This window comes from Rhinoraja longicauda, chromosome 18 (genome assembly GCF_053455715.1).
Source record: "Rhinoraja longicauda isolate Sanriku21f chromosome 18, sRhiLon1.1, whole genome shotgun sequence".
NCBI classification, from domain to species: Eukaryota; Metazoa; Chordata; class Chondrichthyes; order Rajiformes; family Arhynchobatidae; genus Rhinoraja; species Rhinoraja longicauda.
This window is the reverse complement of record NC_135970.1, coordinates 5825630-5847567: the sequence shown is the minus strand read 5'-3', so window position 1 is coordinate 5847567 and position 21938 is coordinate 5825630. Positions and strand designations below refer to the sequence as shown.

Below are 21938 nucleotides of genomic sequence, written 5' to 3'. Positions count from 1 at the left end.
CTACGTATGGGAGACAGTGTGACTGATGTAGAAACGAGGCGATTTTGTAGTTAGTAAATTATTGTTAACGATGAATGCACTTATCAGGAGTAAACACTTGTCCATGGTAGACACAGCAATTCCAGACGTCAGGGTTTGTGGGGTGAATTACTGGAACCTCTGTTGTAGATGTGCTTGAGCTGGAGATGGGGCTGGATGTCGCAGTCTCACATCTTCCTGTGTACTTCAGAACTTTACAAACCTCAGTACACAGAGTAAAGTTATAGAGATCTGATTTACCTGATGAATGTGCCTGACCTGTAGACAAAGAAAATCAGGTTGTGTACACCTGATACTCCTTATACACTCATGATGGTGCAGCCAAATACCAACCTAACACATATGGAATTCTCCAAATTTAGATAACTACAAATGTTCCCTCCACCCCACCCCCCTCCATTGCCCACCCTCCCTCTTTCTCCCCCCACTTCCACTTCCCCCCCTCTCTCTCCCCTGTGCCTCATCTAGACTCGCACGTATCTCCCCCTCCCCTTCCACTTACATTTCTTCCTCTAGCCTCACAATTTGCAACTCATCAATCCTTTTCTCTTCACAAAATGCTGGGGTAACTCAGCAGGTCAGACAGCATCTCAGGAGAGAAGGAATGGGCGACGTTTCGGGTCGAGACCCTTCTTCAAACCCTTTTCTCTTCCATGTTCTGACCTTTGCCTAGACATCTGCCTCTCCAAAACCCACCACAATCAATCTGATTAAGATTCCTGACCCGAAATGTCACATATCCATGTTCTCCAGAGATGCTGTCTGACCTGCTGAGTTACTCCAGCACTTTGTGTCCTTTTTTGTAAACCAAAATCTGCAGTTCCTTGGGCCTTCATATCATGGTCCGTGACGATGCGGATCCAATGTTGTCAATGACCCACTGGTCTTTCTATTTTGTGATGTCCTCTTCCTATTGCATAGAGCTTGCCTGGTGAACCAGGTAACCTTTGCACAGGAATTGTCCAATATATGTTTGTATATATTTTTGTATATTATATATATTTCTACAACAAATAGCATCAAAATCCACAGGGTTTAACAGTAGCTGTCTAGTGTATGGGCTGAAGAAACATTTTGGCATTAATAATATCAGAGGCAATGTAATCGTGATGTAGTTTCCGCAGAATGAGTGGTGACTCCTAATGCATTCTCTGCTTGAAATATGACTTGTGTTCATTTTTATATCCATCCAACACATTGATGAAGCATAATTTTTGTTGCTTTGACATGCAGGGCAGGCTAGTGTGAGTTCCGAAGATAAATCAGGCCTCTGCAATTACACACTGTGCACTGAGGACTGCAAAATGTCGACTTATACAAGAAAATGCGAAAACACCTCTCCAATCACCGAGCACAGTACAGCTGAAACCACAACGGTGGAAACAACGACACCCAGTTCCACAGCTTCAACAATCTGCTTCTGCAAAGTCAATGGAAAAGAAATACCCGCAGGTGAGTGTATCACTAGTTCAATAACATGTGACTGTATAAAGCAATCATTAAATTGTATAATTGAAGTGATAGTGCTTGTTTCACAGTCCATGAATGTGTTTGTTAGACCTCTGTACAAGCTCAGCATGCGAATTTGTACAAATCACGATACGGACGTTGGTACAAACGTCTATGTTTTCACAGAGCAGTGGAAGCAGGCCTCTGTCAATGTACCACTTCCTAATCTTGCCATATGTGAGGATGTTCCCAGGCTTCCTTGTTCATGTGCTACTTGCCCATGTTCGCCCAGGCCCCTGATTTTGGCCTTGTCTCCCCTTGAGCAACTGGTATAGAGACTCAGACACCAAACTGACACCAGTACATAACCTAGTGTTTCCAGTAAAGCAATCATACTACCAATCATTTGCTGCTGTGCACTTACTTTGTTCACTCACACAAATACCGGTGGCTTGTTACAATATCCAATTTTTCTTCTTCAGTTCAGTTCAGTTCAGTTCATTGAAACGTGTACAGTGAAAAGCTTTTGTTGCGTGCTGAACCAGTCTGCGGAAAGACAATACATGATTACAATCGAGCCATTCAGTGTACAGATACATGATCAAGGAATAACGTTTAGTGCAAAGTAAAGCCAGTAAGGTCCAATCAAAGATAGCCAGAGGGTTACCGATGAGGAGGATAGTAGTTCAGGACTGCCTATCTATCAATGGTCTATTCTACATTTTCCTTGAACTTCATCCCATTTGAAATCTGATTTTCACACATTACCCTTCCATATCTCTTTGTCTCCCTCTCCCCTCAATCTGAAGAAGGGTCTCGACCCGAAACTTCATCCATTCCTTCTATCCAGAGATGCTGTTCATCCCTTCATCATGTTGTGTCTAACTCTTGCTTCTAATATAGATATAGAATGATAGTCAGCATATCTTACCTGCTAATAATATTTCATCACCTCCTTTTGTTCTCATTCTCCTATACCCTCTATATTCCTCAAGGAACTCGCTTGACTGGAGTTGGTGTACCTGCCATTATTATTTTCCTTAATCAAGCCATCAATAACATCAAAGGTTCACTAATCTGGCCATCATTCCATGTCCCTATTACTGGAACGTGATGGCACTTAACTCTTGCTAACATTGTTTTAAAGAACATTCCCACTTGTCAAATGGATAATATATTATGGCTGCAGGTACAAAGCAAAATAATCTGTTCAACTGTTCTGGTGTAATTCTAAAACAAATTCAATCAGAAGAATATACATTACCAATGAAATATTAGAGAATAGTATAAGCTGGCAAAATGGTTTCAAAATGTAGTAATATACATATCCAACCACAATTTTTTCTACTGTACCATTCTGTAATTATAAACATATACCCTTTCTATTAGTGTTAAAACTACAAACTGTGCAACAATCTGTGAACAACTGTTAGACAATCTGTGCTCTGACTAGTTTCACTGTCCTCCTGATTAATTTTAATGATTGTACGCCTCGCTGTTACCTTCCCGTCTTTAAAACAATGAATCATTCAACATTTCCTTGTTTATTGTCTGCTTTGATCTGTAGCTTACACACCTTACCCTTCCATGTCTCTAGTCCCCCTCTCCCCAGACTCTCAGTCTGAAGAAGTGTCTTGACCCGTTCCTTCTCTCCAGAGATGCTGCTTGAACCACTGAGTTACTCCAGCATTTTGTGTCCATCTATGCCAATAACACCAGCATGCAGAAGTTATTTTACGTCTAAATCACAATTTCCATTTGTTCTATCTTTGGGTCAGAATGCAGTGAGTTAAAAACCTTCCGTTCTGACCTCACAAATTTGGGTAACGTTTGTTTTTAACCTTCCTTTACATGTTATATCTGACCATGATAAAACCAAGCTGCGATCGTTTATCTCTTCCCACTGCAACTAGGGAAACAATTGTCCTGAGGAAGAGGCGAGATTTATAATTTTCTGTGTGTGTGATTCTTGGTAGAAATATGCCAAATAAAATCTCATGATGCAGTACATAAAATAGTGCCATTTCCCATGAAGCAATGTGTAAATTTCCCGTGGTTTGTCCAAACATGTGGTACCAGCGAATGTATTTTTGACCTAAATACTGAATTAGTGCAGCGTGTCAAGACTTAAGGAGTTCGCGTTTCCATTTCCTTCCAGGAGAGAAATTTTACTCTACCAGTGATAAAGCTGGCTGGTGTTACATTGGGTTATGTTCGTCTAAGTGTGAAATTGTGAAGTACACCACACCGTGCTCCACTTCCGTTGCACCAACCACAGAGACATCAGCACCAACAACAAAAACACCAGTGATCGGATGCACAGACCTGCACCCACCAAGAGCTGTGAGTATCCTAGTGACAGTCGGAATGTTTACATCAGGGGTCTTTCGAACAGAGAATAGTACAGCATTGGAATAAGCTCTTCAGCCCCAATGTTAGTGCTGAAACATGATGTCAAATTAAACTGTTCTCATCTACTGTACATGATCCATATCCAAAGTCTATTCCATGCACTTCCATGTGCACATCTAAAAGCCTCTTTAGTTTTTTTGTTTTTATTTAGAGATGCAGTGCCAAAACAGAGCCTTCGACCCACCAAGTCCACACCCACAGTAATCACCCCGTACACTAACACAACCCTACACACCAGAGACCAATTACAATCTTTACCAAACCCGATTAACCTACAAACCTGAACATCTTTGGAGTGTGGGTGGAAACTGGAGTGCCCGGAGAAAATCCTCTCAGTGGCATATGATGCTCAGGCACTTGATTTTGCTGCAACAGACACAACATGTGATGAAACCACATGTTTTAATGTTTCCCCCAGACCCAGTGAATTCCCAGGTTACTGAGATATAAAATATGTCCAGCTGCATTGTGGCCATCTGCCCACTGCTTCTCCCCTTTCCCTTCTTTACTGAATACCTACCTGGCTGTCCCTGGCCTTCTAATCCCCATGTAACCCTTCCATGATATTCTTTCTATTCTTCTGTCATTCCCCTTACAAACATCCACAGCTTCCCTCTCTTCTCGAAATTTCAATGGGATTATTGAGGTCCACCTCCCCTGAAACCAAAGGAACTCATCTCTGGTACTGAAACTTTTACGGAAAGTTTTTTAATACTCATGGGTGATGGGGGGGTCATCTGACTTTTTAAAAACAGACAAATATTAGCATGGTTTGCCATCATTTTCCTATCAAAGAGTTTCTGTTCATCCTCGATTAAACTTAGTGGTTTTCTTGACCTTTTAGACTTATCACACATGTCTTTAGAAGACTTTAATGAGCTAATTGGTTTTCGTTCCAATGTCACATTTATAGATCAAAATGGTATAGATATTTTAAGGGAACACCCCCATATATTAGTCTCTTCACCCTCCCCATGAAATGCTTTGCCCAGCCACACCCCAGCACTATTTCTGACCTTACTGGAATTGAAGGCTCAGATCTCAATGGGTTCTTGGCACAATAAGGTTCGGGTCTGGTTGGGAGGTAGTTGTTTTCTCCTTCTGCAGCAGCCTCAGGGATTCTGTGAATGCCTTAACTCCTTATAATTGTTCATTCCCCCCCTCCCCCCCCCCCCACGAACCATAGATAAATGAGACTTGGAAACTGGACAATTGCACAACAGCAACTTGCAAAGGGAACAACACTGTTTCCGTGGCGTCAGTGAAATGTCCAAGTGTTAAACCAGTCATTTGCCAAAATGGACTGCGACCCAAAAAGGTTTATGATCATTCCAACTGCTGCTATCAGCAACAATGTGACTGTGAGTATTGTGGAAACGCATGCATTATCAAAATTAAATGTGATTTAATAGATGAGTGGAAGATGGAGCTAACATGCTGAAGGAACATTATTAGTTCATTATTTCACTGTGGTAATTGACGAGTCAATAATACATCATCCCAACAGGTTTCACCATCAGAATCACTCCAGCTTTATATTTCAACTTTGTTTTTTCCCCAGGCAACTCATTGAGTTCTGGCAGAACTTGGATTCAGGCAAAGGTGTCTAGCTCAGATGGGAATCTTGCTCAGCGGAGATGAGTTGGGCCCAAGGGCCTGTATCCATGTTGCATGATTCCATAAGTACTGGAGGAGAGTAGTCAGGGTCTGGGTGAGGAGAAATGAGAGGCCCATCAATCCGGAGAATAAGAGACAATCCAATAAGTATGTCCAGGAGCTAATCTCAAGTGGACCATAACTGCAAAATAAACTTTTATAGAAAGTTGTTTTAGTGTTTGTGCATGATGGGAGTTATCAGATTTTATACAAACAGAAAAAATATTCACATGAGGACAACAGAATAAGAGTTGTGGCACATAGACAATATCAACCACAGAGATCTATGGGAGTAACGATCTATGGGAGTAACGATCTATGGGAGTATTTTCCAGTATCTGCATGTTTGCTATTTCAGCTTAAATAAATATTTTGTTGAAAACAAAGTCTGCCTTTGAAATTCCAGGTGTTTGCAGTGGATGGGGAGGTTCCCATTACCTGACTTTTGATGGAACATCCTACACATTCAAAGGAAATTGTACTTACATTCTGGTGAAGCAAATAACAGAAAAGTTCAAAGACTTCAAGATTTACTTGGACAACGCCTACAGTGGGCCAGATACGTCACACTCTGCAGCCCTCAAAATATTCTACAATTCTTCAGTAATCACATTGATTCAGGCGACTGTCGACAACTCAATAAAAGCCACGGTAAGCATTTCTATATTTTATGCCAATTGGCAAAGAAGAGAGCTTTGCCAACCAGTTCGGATTTAACATGCATGATGAAAGTCCATTGCAAATAAAGCCATTGGATTAAGGTTGGGATGGCTGTGACGTTGCCTCTATGTCACTGAGTCCTCTTGATCTAAGGAAGCATTCCACCATGTATTCCGATCTTCCAATCTACCCCATTGTGGCTCTTGCATTATTTTTAACTGCACTCTCTGCAGCTGCAACTCTATTTTTGTTTTCCACTACGTGATGCATTCATCTATGGTAAGATTTGCCTGGATAGCGCACGTTAGAAAGCTTTGCAGTATCCCAGTGCACATGACAATAATAAAGCAGTGTTGGGCATTGAGGACAAACTCTCAATGCTTTCCTAGAAATAACAGAAAACTAGGAATATCCCTCTGTGTATACACCGATCAGCCAAAATATTATGACCACCTGCCTAATATGCTGTTGGTCCTCCGTGTGCCGCCAAAAGAGCGCCGACCCGCCGAGGCATGGGCTCTACAAGACTCCTGAAGGTGTCCTGTGGTATCTAGCACCAAAACGTTAGCAGCAGATCCTTCAGGTCCCGTAAGTTGCGAGGTGGAGCCGCCGTGGATCGGACTTGTCGATCCAGCACATCCTACAGGTGCTCAATCGGATTGAGATCTGGAGAATTTGGAGGCCAGGGCAACACCATGAACACTTCATCGTGTTCCTCAAACCATTCCCGAACAATGTGTGCAGTGTGGCAGGGCGCATTATCCTGCTGAAAGAGGCCACTGCCATCAGGGAATACCACTGCCATGAAGGGGTGTACCTGGTCTGTAACGATGTTTAGGTAGGTGACACGTGTCAAATTGACATCCACATGAATGGCCGTACTCAGGGTTTCCCAGCAGAACATTGCCCAGAGCATCACACTCCTTCCACCGGCTTGTCATCTTCCCACAGTCGGTTCGGACCAGACGGGATAGCCTTCATTGCCCTCGTGCATCGATGAGACTTGGGCACCCAACACCCTGTCGCCGGTTTGTGGTTTGTCGCTCCTCGGACCACTGTCGATTGGTACTCACCACTGCTGACCGGGAGCACCCCACAAGCCTTGCCGTTTCAGAGATGCTCTGACCCAGTCATCTGCCCATAACAATTTGGCCCTTGTCAAAGTCACTCAGGTCTTTACTCCTGCCCATTTCTCCTGCATCCAACACATCAACTTCAAGAACTGGCTGTTCACTTGCTGCCTAATATATCCCACCCCTTGACAGGTGCCACTGTAACAAGATAATCAATGTTATTCACTTCACCTGTCAGTGGTCATGATGTTTTGGCTGATCGGTGATGTGTGCCAAAGATTTGTCTGCCTAACCATCTCAATCCTTCCACTGGTCCAGGGTGCCCTCAAGTGGTAAGACCAAGTCACTGTCGGTCCACTTTTGGAACTTTCATCAGATCGGACAGCGTGAAAATGATAAATGTGTAACGATGGTGTCATTTACCTGTTGCACTTGATGTTTACTCCTGTTGTGAGCAAATGTCCCATCGAGAAGAGTTCACCAAAGCCTCAATCGAACAGAAGAAATATCCAGAACTACGGTTAAATCTTTTTCCCTTTTTCCTTACATGTCGTTTGCACCTGAAACAAAAAAAGTTTCCTGAAGCAAACAGGAAAATGATTCCAATGTCAGTCATCTTTAGCACAAAAACAGACCTATTGACCAACTTTATATTCCCCATTTACTTAATGTCTGCCAAGTATGCCCAAGCTATGTCTACCAAGTTGCCTACTCAACAGGTCCTACAGACTGTGGGTGCTCTCTGATAGAAATATATAAAAGTCTGAGAGCTGTGGATGGAGTAGATAGACTTTAATGTAAAAGGCAAGAGGACATAGCTTAAATGTGAGTGGAGAAAGTTAAAAGGAGATTTACATGAAAGAGGGTGGTAGGTGCCTGGATTGTGCTAACATGGTGTAAGCAGATATAATAGTGATGGTGTACATGGTGTAAGCAGATATAATAGTGATACTTAAGAGCTATTTAGACAGGCACGTGTACAGAGGGATATGGAACATGTACAGGCAAAATAGATCGGTTTAACTTGGGATCAAGTTCCGCACAGTCACCATGGCCCAAAGGGCCTGTTTCTATGCTGCATGTTCTATATGTTTTTCCGGAGGTGGGTGGGATTTGGGGGGGGGGGGGGGGCAAGAATGGATTTGAACAGAACGTAAGGTAGGATAGGATTCATGGCAGAGAAACATCCAAAGTCAGAGAAAAATTCCTGTTGCCCCGCTCATTGAGAAGGGTTGGGCAGCATTGCTCAAGGAACCCACGACCAGTGATCCGCCAGGCAATGCCTCCACATGGCAATCGACCATAACCATCAACCGCAGGTCTAGGGGTCACCACCTCCTCCATGACTCGAGACTGACTTAGATGTCAACATGTTCCTCAAGCTTATAAAGTACAGAAATAAAACCGTGGCATCTTGTTTTTCTTATGCAGACACTGGTCAATAATGAGGAGGTTATACAACCGTATTCCCACGATGGGGTCAGGATCAGTTCCTCAGGGATCACGGAAAAGGTTGAGATTATTACCATTAATGTTACTGTTACTTTTAATGGCCTGGACTTTACGATAGACCTTCCTTACGAGATCTTTGGGAAGAACGTTGAAGGACAATGTGGTATGTATCACTGGGACTTATTCATTTCAGTTTTCAGAAGGGTAAAAATGTCGCCTCTAAATTGAGATATCTCCATGCGTGGATTAACACGAGGGCTTTCAATACATTTCCTTTGGAACATGGAGATGTTGGAAATCTGTATTTGTTCTGTTAATAAACTTTTTGCCTTAAAAAAAATTAAGGAGAATTATCATTCATGGAAGATAGTGGTCATATTTTCTAATATGTTTTTTTGGCTTATTTTTCTCATTTTGCTCTCCCAACTTTATAAATAAGTTATTTTAGTGGGAGGGTATGGTGACTGAGAGATGATCTAATGAGGTGTATCTCAGAATGTACTTTACTTTCCTCTGTGGGAGCAGCACGAGGTTTAACCATAGAAACATAGAAACATAGACAATAGGTGCAGGAGGCCATTCGGCCCTTCGAGGCCTGCACCGCCATTCATTGTGATCGTGGCTGATCATCCACAATCAGTAACCTGTGCCTGCCTTCTCCCCATATCCCTTGATTCCACTAGCCCCTGGAGCTCTATCTAACTCTCTTTTAAATTCATCCAGTGAATTGGCCTCCACTGCCTTCTGGGGCAAAGAATTCCACAAATTCAGAACTCTCTGGGTGAAAAAGATTTTTCTCACCTCAGCTTTAAATGGCCTCCCCTTTATCCTTAGACTGTGGCCCCTGGTTCTGGACTCTCCCAACATTGTGAGGTTATTCACTTTGGAAGTAAGAATAGAAAGGCAGATTATTATCTGAATGGTGTCAAGTTAGGAGGAGGGGGAGTTCAACGAGATCTGGGTGTCCTAGTGCATCAGTCAATGAAAGGAAGCATGCAGGTACAGCAGGCAGTGAAGAAAGCCAATGGAATGTTGGCCTTCATAACAAGAGGAGTTGAGTATAGGAGCAAAGAGGTCCTTCTACAGTTGTACCGGGCCCTGGTGAGACCGCACCTGGAGTACTGTGTGCAGTTTTGGTCTCCAAATTTGAGGAAGGATATTCTTGTTATGGAGGGCGTGCAGCGTAGGTTCACTAGGTTAATTCCCAGAATGGCGGGACTGTCGTATGTTGAAAGGCTGGAGCGATTGGGCTTGTATACATTGGAATTTAGAAGGATGAGGGGGGATCTTATTGAAACATATAAGATAATTAGGGGATTGGACACATTAGAGGCAGGAAACATGTTCCCAATGTTGGGGGAGTCCAGAACAAGGGGCCACAGTTTAAGAATAAGGGGTAGGCCATTTAGAACGGAGATGAGGAAGAACTTTTTCAGTCAGAGAGTGGTGAAGGTGTGGAATTCTCTGCCTCAGAAGGCAGTGGAGGCCAGTTCGTTGGATGCTTTCAAGAGAGAGCTGGATAGAGCTCTTAAGGATTGCGGAGTGAGGGGGTATGGGGAGAAGGCAGGAACGGGGTACTGATTGAGAGTGATCAGCCATGATCGCATTGAATGGCGGTGCTGGCTCGAAGGGCTGAATGGCCTACTCCTGCACCTATTGTCTATTGTCTATTGACAATGTAAAGCAGATCAAGACATTCTTTGAAAGAATGGCATCCATGTCGAGTATCAAATGGATGTTACATTGAGGGTGTTCAGGGAAATGTATTTGGATGTTTGTCCTAATTGCTTGGGTTCAGACACTGTGGGGGGGTAAGATTTGGGCCCATGAATCAGTGGAGGAGTGGTGTGGAAGGGGTTAATGGAGAGAAGTGAAAATGCATTGGGAAGACTTCTTCGCTTGTGGGCATCCGATGATGTGATAGCACGGTAGCGCAGCGGTAGAGTTGCTGCTTTACAGCGAATGCAGCGCCTGAGACTCAGGTTCGATCCTGACTACGGGTGCTGCACTGTAAGGAGTTTGTACGTTCTCCCCGTGACCTGCGTGGGTTTTCTCCGAGATCTTCGGTTTCCTCCCACACTCCAAAGACGTACAGGTATGTAGGTTAATTGGCTGGGTAAATGTAAAAATTGTCCCTAGTGGGTGTAGGATAGTGTTAATGTACGGGGATCACTGGGCGGCACGGACATGGAGGGCCGAAAAGGCCTGTTTCCGGCTGTATATATATGATATAAGTACGTTTTAAGTAATGCCTCAATTCTCAATTTCCACTTCCCTAGGTACCTGCACCAACAACAAGAAAGATGACTGCACGTTGCCTGATGGAACTGTGGTAGCTTCTTGCTCTCACTCCGCGTCTCACTGGATAATTAAGGATAAGAATTGTGGTGTCGGAACTACAACCCCAAGGCCAATATATACTTCAACGACATCTTCTCCAAAAACCACACTCAGTCCGACAACTGTGCCAACTACCGCTTGTGCAGCATCAGATATTTGCAAGATCATCCTTGGCCCGTAAGTCTTATTCCTAGGGTAAAGGTGACATTTGGGTAGTGTTGGGAATGTGGGCACTGGGCAGTCATGGTTAATCATTCTCCTTTCTATTTTCCTAGTAACCAGTTTGCACAGCTATTTATTCATTTTAACAATCAGAACGCTGTTAAAATATATTATTCTTAAAGGATGCATTAATTTTCCTTTTGATTGCCAACAAGCTAATAGACAATAGACAATAGACAATAGGTGCAGGAGGAGGCCATTCGGCCCTTCGAGCCAGCACCGCCATTCAATGTGATCATGGCTGATCATTTTCAATCAGTACCCCGTTCATGCCTTCTCCCCATACCCCCTGACCGCTATCCTTAAGAGCTCTATCTAGCTCTCTCTTGAATCCATTCAGAGAATTGTCCTCCACTGCCTTCTGAGGCAGAGAATTCCACAAATTCACAACTCTCTGACTGAAAAAGTTTTTCCTCATCTCAGTTCTAAATGGCCTACCCCTTATTCTTAAACTGTGGCCCCTTGTTCTGGACTCCCCCAACATTGGGAACATGTTTCCTGCCTCTAATGTGTCCAACCCCTTAATAATCTTATACGGTTCGATAAGATCTCCTCTCATCCTTCTAAATTCCAGTGTATACAAGCCTAGTCGCTCCAGTCTTTCAACATATGACAGTCCCGCCATTCCGGGAATTAACCTAGTAAACCTACGCTGCACGCCCTCAATAGCAAGAATATCCTTCCTCAAATTTGGAGACCAAATAATAGACCTGGATGATGCACACCTGGTGACAATCTCCATTCAAGTGCAACAATTGCCTGTGAACTCTGGTCCTGGTGACCGATCTTCAGAATATCAATCATTAGTGCACCTTCCAAAACCAAAGCTGCTGCCATTAACTGTATACTTTCCCGTTACATTTGATTGGCATTGAAATTGAGATGAGTAGAAGTATTTTCACTCAGTGAGTGGTGAACCTGTGGAACTGTCTACCTCAGAAGGTTTCAGAAGCTAAGTCGTTCTGAGGGATTGATAGATTTCTGGACATTTATCATCTGACCAGCTAACCAGCTCATCTACCGCTGTTGTTTGACTAGTACCACATTTCTTCCACATTTTTTCAACTATTGTCAGAAGTAGATGAATGGCCTCATCGTCACCACTCATAGAGGGCTAGGAGAGAAAGGAGGAGAGGAGGTGGGGGATGGAGCGGGAGGTGGTCACTTATCTCTGACAATGAAGGAATGATGACTTGCAATCAATATGTTAGGTAGACTGTTCCACCCAGAACATTTTGCATTTCTAACATTGTTATTCTTTTCATAGTATCTTCTCAAAATGCCATGACAAGGTACCCCCAGGCCCATTCTATGAAGCCTGTGTGAACGACGCATGCCATGTCAGGAATGAGACAATAATATGCTCCAGTCTAGACATGTATTCCAAGATGTGCAGACTTAAAGGCGATACCTGTGTGGATTGGCGGAATCACACCAGTGGAGTATGTTGTAAGTAACTGAGCAAGAATCAAAGTGCTGGAGGAATTCAACAGGTCAGGCAGCATCTGTAGAGGACAATGAACAGACAATGATTCAGGTCGGGACCCTTCTTCAGTGATGGAGAAAGTTGTAAAAGAAAGGTAGGAGTGGCAAAGTGATAGGTGGATACAGGTGAGGGGGAATGAATGGTAGATTGGTGGAGACAGTGGCAAACAGTGAAGATGCAAAGGAGACAAAAGGGTGTCAGAATACAAAGGAGAGGTGAAATGTAAAGATGGTGGGAGGGATGTGGGTGGAAGGGGACAAGGAGAGGAGAGAGGGAATAAAAGGGAAATGCAAGACTCGAGGATGGAAGGGGTGGGAGATGAATGTAGGGAGGAGAGTAAAAGAGGGTCACAATGGGAAGGGGTAGGTGGTGGTAGAGGAAAGAGATAGGGAGGTAGAAAACTGATAACTAATCATTTCCTCCTAATATCATTGAATGGTTTCACTTCTTCAGATCATCATGACTGCTCTGATTCCATTTTGGCCTAGATTGCCCTTCTCACCGTGTGGCCTTGATAAGTTAACTGCCTTCAAATATTTCTCCAAATTCTTTTCAAAACTTATTGAATCACGAGTGAAGGATATTTAATTGTCATATGTACTGGGAATGGAACAATGACATTCTACTTGTTGAGGCTTAACAGGCTCATAAAGGCAACAACACATGAATAAATATATTATCAATAAAATAAATTAATAACTGTAACACTAGATAACCATAAGTGCAATACCAAATTCCGTAGTGCAACCAATGCTACAGTCCATAGAAGATCAGAATAGGCAGTTAGTATCAAACAAATCCTTAAGTATTGGATTTTCACTCAGAGAGTAGTGTGTGTCTGGAATAAGCTGCATGAGAAAGCTGTAGAAGCAGTATAATTACACATTTTAAATTGATAAATGTGGATATGAATGCTGAGAGGGATATGGGCTATATGCAGGCAAATGGGACTAACCCACTAAGTGAACTTGGTTGGCATGGACAAGGTCAGATGAAGGGTCTGTTTTTGTTCTGTACAGCTCTATAATCCTGGGGATCTATGAATCCTGACATAAAACAGGGAAGAGTATCAGGAAAGCGAGAAAGAGTATCCAGCATTGTAACCATTAACCAAAAGAGTTGTACAATTGTGGAATTTCAGATTTGATACCTAATTTTTCGTTTCCTTGTTTACTTTAATCCAGCATATCATTGCCCTGCAAAGATGGAATATAAACCATGTGCATCAAAGGAGCAGCCAACTTGTGGGTCCAGGTTTGTTGCATTTATTTTACAAAACATTCTCACTGACAATTCAAAAAATCATTCTCTCGTTTTCCTTCTCTCCTTCACTCAATGCACAATATTAATGCTCCCTTTTGTGATTAGGACTGACAAAAATACACCCAGTGATAAGGGTGGGTTTGATGAAGGCTGCTTCTGTCCTGATGGCAAGATCCTGTTTGAGCCCAAAAACATCTGCACAGATAGCTGCAGTAAGTATATTTCTGTACAACTGTTACAAGGTCTGGTAACCCCATTACCAAGTTCCCACAGTTGAACCTTAACTAGAGCTACCTCACAGAGAAGGGATATAATATCATGTGGGAATTGTAGGGAGAGTTCCGCACATTGGGAATGATGGAATACATCATGAGAGAAAATCCAGGAAAGTAACTCAGCTGAAAGTGCATTTTATTACAGTGATTATTTTGGTTAATTAATTGGCTTGTGAGTGACTGACTGACTGACTGACTGTCACTTGAGTCAATTACTGCTCCTCTGATCAGCAGTCACTTAATTTTATCCATCATCTTTCTTTCTTTGTATTTTATATGTTATGTTTCTTTGTTGATTATTTAGCACTTAGTATTTTGGTTCAAATTCAGTCAGTAAGCACATTAGTTATGATTTTTCTTTATGTCCATTGTAGATTGCATTGGACCTGATGGAAAACCAAAGCAGGTAGGTTTATCAAGCGAGCAGCCAATATCTATCATTGAGAATGATATTAACTTCTGCTTCCACATTGATAAAACATGTCCTGCTGTTGTTGTGTTTGTGACAGGTCGGTGAAACATGGCAAAGCAATTGTCAGGATTGTTCTTGCGTCAAGGCGACATTGAGCATCATCTGCAAACCCCACAAATGCCCCATATCACCTCCAGTGGTGTGTAAAGAACAGGGCTTTGTACCAGTTGTTGAAAGGAACCAAGACGACTTGTGTTGTACAGAAACCACATGCAGTGAGTGGACACTTTCTCAGTTTACAAAAACAGAAAATGCTTTGAAATACACAGCAGATCAGTGTATTTGCTGTCCTTTCCAGTTCTGTGGAAGGATCATAGACCTGAAAACAATTCTGTTTCTCTCTCCATCTTTTGCAACATTTTGATTATTAATCTTCTAAGTTGGTGTGCATGAATATTTCATTGTACAGTTCCAGCATGAAATTTTCTATTATTTCAAAGCAAAATCATATGCATTATGAGTTTTGCCAAGAGGGAATCTTGTTGACTTATGTAATGATTTTAGAAATAATAATTTCTAAGCAAAAACTGGATGGTAAATGGGATAGGCTAGCATAGACCAAAGGGTTTGTTTCTGTGCTGAATGATTCTTAAGTTCTCGAAGATTAAGTTCTACTGATAAAAGACAACTTGGAGATTAATCATTTGGAATACTCCATGAAGAGCACAGAGAATCAATTTTAATTGCCAGATGTAAGTACACCTATGTGATTTTTTTTTTCCAGTGAACTCAGAGAGGATAGAAAGGGTTTAGGTATTAGTGTGAGGAATTCAACGTGTCAGGCATCATCTGCGAAGGGAAATGGACTGACGATATTTCAGATCAGGACCCTTCTTTTATAATGCAGCTATTAGAGGTTATCTAAAATTAGAGAATTTAGTGTTGATATTATTGGGTTATACGCTACCCAAGCGGAGTTTAAGATGCTGTTCCTCCAGTTTGTGTATGACCTCACTCTGGCAATGGAGGCGGCCTAGGACAGAAAGGTCAGTATGGGAATGGGAAGGGAATTAAAATGGTTAGCAAGCGGGTGATCCAGTAGGCCTTAGCGGACTGAGTGCAAGTGTTCATCTACGCTTGGTCTTGCCAATATACAGGAGACCTCATTGGGATACCGGATGCAGTAGATGAGGTTTCAAGAGGTGCATGTGAACCCCTGTCTCATCCGGAAGGACTTGGGATCCCTGGATGGAGCCATGGGAGGAGGTATAGGGACAGGTGTTACATCTCCTGTGGTTGCAGGGGAAAGTAGCTGGGGAGGTGGTGATTTGTGTGGGAAGGGATGAGTGAACCAAAGAGTTGTGGAGGGCGGAAAGAGGAGAAGATGGGAAGACGTGAGGTGTTGGGATCACTTTGGAGGTGATGGAAATGTCAGAGGATGGTGTGTTTGTTACGGAGGGTGATAGTGTGAAAGGTGAGGACCAAGGGATAGTGAAACAGAATTGTAACACGATCACCCTCCGTGCTCTTTGGGGGTTTGCAAAGAGTGAATAGTGGTTGTTAGTGGTAAACTGAGGTTCATCACGATCCACCAGAATGATGGGCTCACCACTGGATTAATTTTGAAGAGGATGGGCAGTATTAATCAGACTAGTTGGTACTCAAAACTTGTGGTTAATTGGGAAATTAGTTTAATCAGGCCTTGATTTATTGAAATAATAGTAACATTTTTTTTAACCTAAAATGAAACCTCTAATGGTGCTTTTACTTAAGTGATGTCATTTTTTGCCTATTCAGAATGTAACACAAGTCACTGCACAACTTTGAAATTTGACTGCAAACCTGGATACACGCCAGTGCTCCACATGCAACACGATAAATGCTGCCCAAATTACACCTGTAGTAAGTGTTACTTTTATGTTGATCTGTGATACCAGTAGTTTATGGTCACGATGGTGATCATTTAAAGTAGCATGCCTGCAGTACAAAATATGTGAACTGTTAACTTAATGGCATATTATTTCATTTTCAGAAGCAAAACAAGTCTGTGTGTACAATGGCACTGAATACAAGGTAAGGTACACTGACATATGCAGAGTTACTAATTACAGCTTTGCAGCATAGGAACATGACATTTGGCCTAACTCATCCACACAGACCAATGGGTCCATGGTATTATAAGACAATAACTGCAGATGCTGGTACAAATCGAAGGTATCTCTTCACAAAATGCTGAATCTCTAAACTAAACATGTTATTTAAATAGAGAAATATTGCAGAGTTCTGAAATGTAAAACGATCCAGTTGTGCTAGTATTATGCCAAGTATTGAGGGAAGCTAATATTATATTGTCCTTTATCGCCAGGAAAATGGAAAATGAAAGTAGGGAAAATGTAGTTCAGTTCCTCTGGGCTTTAGTGAGATCAGATCAAGATAGGATGCACATCATCAGTCTCCTTATATAAGGAAAGATGACACTGCACTGGAAACACTTCAGGTTAAATGGACCAATATCTGAAATGAATGGGTTGCTGTATGATGAAAGGATGGAGAGATTAGGCTAGTATCTGTTGGGTTTTGAAGTGAGAGAGAGCTTGGCTGGAACAGTTCAGAGCCTAGGGGTCTTGAGAGGGTTTGTGTTGGGAGGAGAAGTTTCTTCTGATGAGGGAACTGAGGATTTACATTTAACAATATGGAGTCACTCACTGAATTCTCTTCCTCAAAGGTAGGTGGAACCAGCCTGATTATTTTTAAGGTTGAGGTAGATAGTCTCATGGTAACACAAGATTCTCAATAAGAAAGGAAGTGGATCGATGTCAATGTGTTGAGGCTCCAAATGAATTAGCTACGATTACTTTGAATTTCAGAGAAGGGGAAATGGCAAAGTCCTGCTCCTAGTTTGTAATTCAATGATTCTTCGAATTTACTGCAAAAAAACATAAACCTCCAGAGGTATATCTACTTCACTGCATGAAATCCAACTGTTTCATTACATTGTATTAAAAGCCCAGCACAAATTTTAAACCACATCTCAACTCAAACTTTACTTGTGTTTCAGCCGGGAATGACTGTACCACAGAATACATGCAAGGATTGCAAATGTACTGAAGAAATGGATCCATTAACCAAGCTCCGTGCCATTGCATGCACGCCCAATAAGTGCAATACTCAGTGTTCACAGGTAACCATCTAACCCACTAATCACTCATTATTCCATTTATAGTCATTGAAATGGGACTAATTATTGATGTCTTCACAACAGGGCTATGAATACAAGAAGCAGGAAGGACAATGCTGTGGAAATTGTACCCAGGTTTCATGTATAATTGAACTGCCAGACAGGCCACCAATAATCCTTCAGGTATGCATTTTACTTCTTGGAGACCCGTTATCATAAATACTTTGCTTGGGCAGCTTACAACCCAGCAGTATCAATATTGATTTCTCTAACTTCAAGTAACCTCTACATTCCCTCTCGCTCCATCCCTCCCCCACCCACGTCACACCAGCTTCTCGTTCTCACTTAGCAAACAGCTAAGAATCACCTGTTTCCTTTATTATCGTTACTTTTTTGAATATCTTTCATTCATTCTTCTCAATCTCTCTACATCATCGTCTATATCTCTCGTTTTCCTCTCCCGTGACTTTCCGTCTGACGAAGGGTCTCGACCCGAAACGTCACCCATTCCTACTCTCCAGAAATGCTGCCTGTCCTGCTGAGTTACTCCAGCATTTTGTGTCCATCTTCGGTTTAAACCAGCATCTATAATTCCTTCCTTCACATCATAGATATTGTCATCGTCAACAAGTGTGAAGGGAAGATAAGGTGGCAAGAAAGGATCTTAGTTCAGAGGATCAAGATGTAGAATTAGTTTGCATGAAGAAATGGAAGTAATCTCAGCAGCTCCACTGAAGGACAGAGTGTAATTTAGGGTCTTATGCTTGTAAGACAGATGCTTTCGGGAGTCACAGTGGTGCAGCTGTAGAGTTGCTGCCTTACAGCATCAGAGGCGCAGGTTTGATCCTGACCACGGGTGCTGTCTGTACGGACTTTGTGCGTTCTCCGCGTGACCTGCGTGGGTTTTCTCTGAGTGCTCCAGTTTCCTCCCACATCCCAAAGACCTAGAATTTGTAGATTAATTGGCTTAGTAACTTGTAAATTGTCGCTAGTGTTTGTAGGATAGTGTTAGTGTAGGGGGATCGCTGGAAGCCAAGGACACGGTGGGCCAATTTGCCTGTTTTCGCACTGCAACTCTAAACTAAATTAAACTAAACTAAAATAATCACGGATGTCTTTAAACTTCACATAGATTGGAGAAACCAAAGCTTGCCATGGGGATGTTGACTGAGTACATTTGGGACAATTTCTAAGAAGATTTTATTGAATTGTAGATCTGGTGATTTATAAATGAGATTGAATTAATGATCACACAGCAAAGGAGCATCTGGCATCAGGTGCTAAAATGGTAGAATTCTCACACAGTTTCTAAGTTGGAAACTGAGGTTGAAAGTTGTCTCTTCAGCATATATAATTCCTCCGTTTTCTGGTAAGCTGGCATAGTGAAGAACAGCCAATGTAACACCTGTAGCCAAAGAAGATGGCTTGGCCAGAGAGCCTGTCCACTGCCATTGCCACAATGCTAGCACCTCTCCACAGAGAAACAGTAGCCAGACGTTGAGAAAATCGCAGGACAATCAAGCAGCGTAATCCAGTGCTTTAGACTTTACTTTAGACTTTAGAGATAGAGCAGAAACAGGCCCTCTGGCCCATCGACCAGCGGGCACCGCGTATACTAATACAATCCTGCACACACTGGGGACAATGTACAAGATCACTGAAGCCAAATAACCTACAAACCTGTACATCTTTGGAGTGTGGGAGGAAACCGGAGCACCCGGAGAAAACGCACGCAGGTCACCGGGAGAACACACAAACTCCGCACAGACAGCACCAGTAGTCAGGATCAAACACGGATCTCTGGCGCCGTGGGGCAGCAACTCTACCGCTGCACCTGTGGTTATATGAAAAGAAAATGGTGTTTGAAAATGGTACTGGACTTCTTTGAGAGTGCAACATTTCTAATGTTGCACAGTGAAGCTCTGATTAAACCAGCACAGAGAGTTTGTCGGTACTCAACAAGCAGATTCTCCAGTCTTGGGTGTTACTCCCGTTAGTACCCCAACAAATGTTTAATTCACTTTTTCTTACTTAGAACACAGTAGTATCACACATTTTCCATTGTGCCAGGAGAATTTAGAGAATACAGAAAACAAAACCAGGGAGTTTATAAAGAGCCTGGGGACAGGACCCTGGTCAATTTCTAAGGAGTGTTGCAATGGGACCCCAGCCAGTGTATAAAGAGCCTAAGAATGGGATCCCAGTGAGTTTATAAGGAAGATGTAGAAACAAGAAACTGCAGATGCTGGTTGATAAAAAAAGACAAAAAATGCTTGAGTAACTCAAGGGGTCAGTCAGCATCCCTGGACAGCATGGATAGGTGACAATTTGGGTCAGGGATCTTATAAGGAACATAGGAATGGCCCCCCAGTGAGTTTACAGTGATCAGAGACTCAACTGTAAGGATGGAGATGATGTTTCTGCAGCTACAAATAGGACTCAACTGATAAATTGTCTCCCTGGTGCCAGAATGATGGATGGGCCAGAGGAGGGACATTCTGAAAGGGGGAGAGTGAACCTCAGTGGTCATGGAACACTTTGATAGATAACATGGGCAGATAAACAAACGAGGTTCTGGAATATGAATTTAGGGAGTCAGGCAAAGATTAAAGACAGGGCTCTAATGTTGTGCAGTGAATAAAGAGCATGATGTACTCCCGAGTGAAGGAACAGGAAGACAGGTCAGATAAAAACACAGGTGGCAGGATGGTGTTGGATAGAGGCAGAGTTTGGGGTCATTAGGAGCATTTCCAGTGAAAATGGGAGCTGTACATCAGGGTACATTGTACCTGAAACCTGAGTGCGTCCAATATCTTTACTGATGCTGTGGGAGAGATGTCAATCCAATTGGCAGAGGACTGGACACAGAGTAGCTATATAATTGGAGGCAAGCAGTCAAATGTGGAAGGAAAACTGTGCAAACCCACCACTTGTAAGGCAAAGAAGTAAAGGGAACTAATGGTAGCATCAACTGTAAACCAAATTAATGGGGATAAATGCAACATGACAGTTAATAAGATGTAAGAATCAATGGTCTGATTATTTCCACGGATTTAAACATTTAAATAGACAAGTCTCTTCCCTGTTTTCCACAGCCTGGAGAGAAAATATCTGTGGGAAAAAACAACTGTACAAAGTATGAATGTGAGAAAATAGGGGGCCACTTTATTCCAAACATCTACAATCAATGGTGCCCTCGTTTGGATCATGATAACTGTGAGCCTGTAAGTTCGACTGATCATGAATTAATATGTTTTATAATATTGCATTAAACTTTCAATTATCTTCAATTAATGTTTATTCTCTTTGACAGGGAACAATACACATGGACAAGGATGGATGTTGTCAGACATGTAAGTAGCAGACTGACACAATTGCAGAATAACTCCCTGCTCTTGAATTAAACAGAGCGGATTATTTAATCACTGAATTCTCCCGGCCTTGAGTTGCCGTGAAGAGGGTGACACTGACGTTTCTGTGTTTCATTGTTAAAGGAACAGGCAGAGAGATTCAATTGTCAGAGTGTCTGAGATATCTAATCAATTTTTCATCATGATTGGTATCTCTGAGTGCAATCCATCCTTAACACAACTTCAGGTCACACATTCCTGGTGAGTGTGACCCTTGCACATGCATTCATTGTGAGGGTGACCCTTGCACAGACACTCCTGGTGAGTGTGAGCCTTGCACACACGTTCCTGGTGAGTGTGACCCTTGCACATAAGGTCATGGTGAGTGTGACCCTAGTACACCCACTCCTAGTGAGTGTGACCCTTGCACACAAAGTCATGGTGAGTGTGACTCTAGTACACCCACTCCTGGTGAGTGTGACCCTTGCACACACATTCATGATGAGTGTGACCCTTGCACACACTTTCATGGTGAGTGCGACCCTTGCACACACATTGATCATAGAGAGAACGTGCATACTCCACACAGACAGCAGCCGGGACTGAGCCCAGGTCTCTGGTGCTGTGAGGCAGCAACTCCACCAACTGTGCCAAATGCACCACTCTTTATT

At 42.6% G+C, this 21938-nt stretch overlaps 1 protein-coding gene across 1 annotated transcript in view; it reads left to right on the top strand.

Annotated features, from left to right (window-relative positions):
• Positions 1–5198: 5198 nt before the first annotated feature.
• Positions 5199–21938, top strand: part of LOC144602455 (intestinal mucin-like protein) — a 30137-nt gene continuing 13397 nt past the window's right edge. Inside the window, exons 1-14 of the mRNA XM_078415601.1 lie at positions 5199–5261; positions 5944–6207; positions 8721–8904; positions 11021–11258; positions 12571–12752; positions 13974–14043; positions 14158–14264; positions 14702–14733; positions 14837–15014; positions 16537–16641; positions 16772–16812; positions 17798–17920; positions 18002–18100; positions 21013–21141. Coding sequence (XP_078271727.1) covers positions 5199–5261; positions 5944–6207; positions 8721–8904; positions 11021–11258; positions 12571–12752; positions 13974–14043; positions 14158–14264; positions 14702–14733; positions 14837–15014; positions 16537–16641; positions 16772–16812; positions 17798–17920; positions 18002–18100; positions 21013–21141 — 1815 coding nt within the window. The remainder of the gene's footprint in view (positions 5262–5943; positions 6208–8720; positions 8905–11020; positions 11259–12570; positions 12753–13973; positions 14044–14157; positions 14265–14701; positions 14734–14836; positions 15015–16536; positions 16642–16771; positions 16813–17797; positions 17921–18001; positions 18101–21012; positions 21142–21938) is intronic.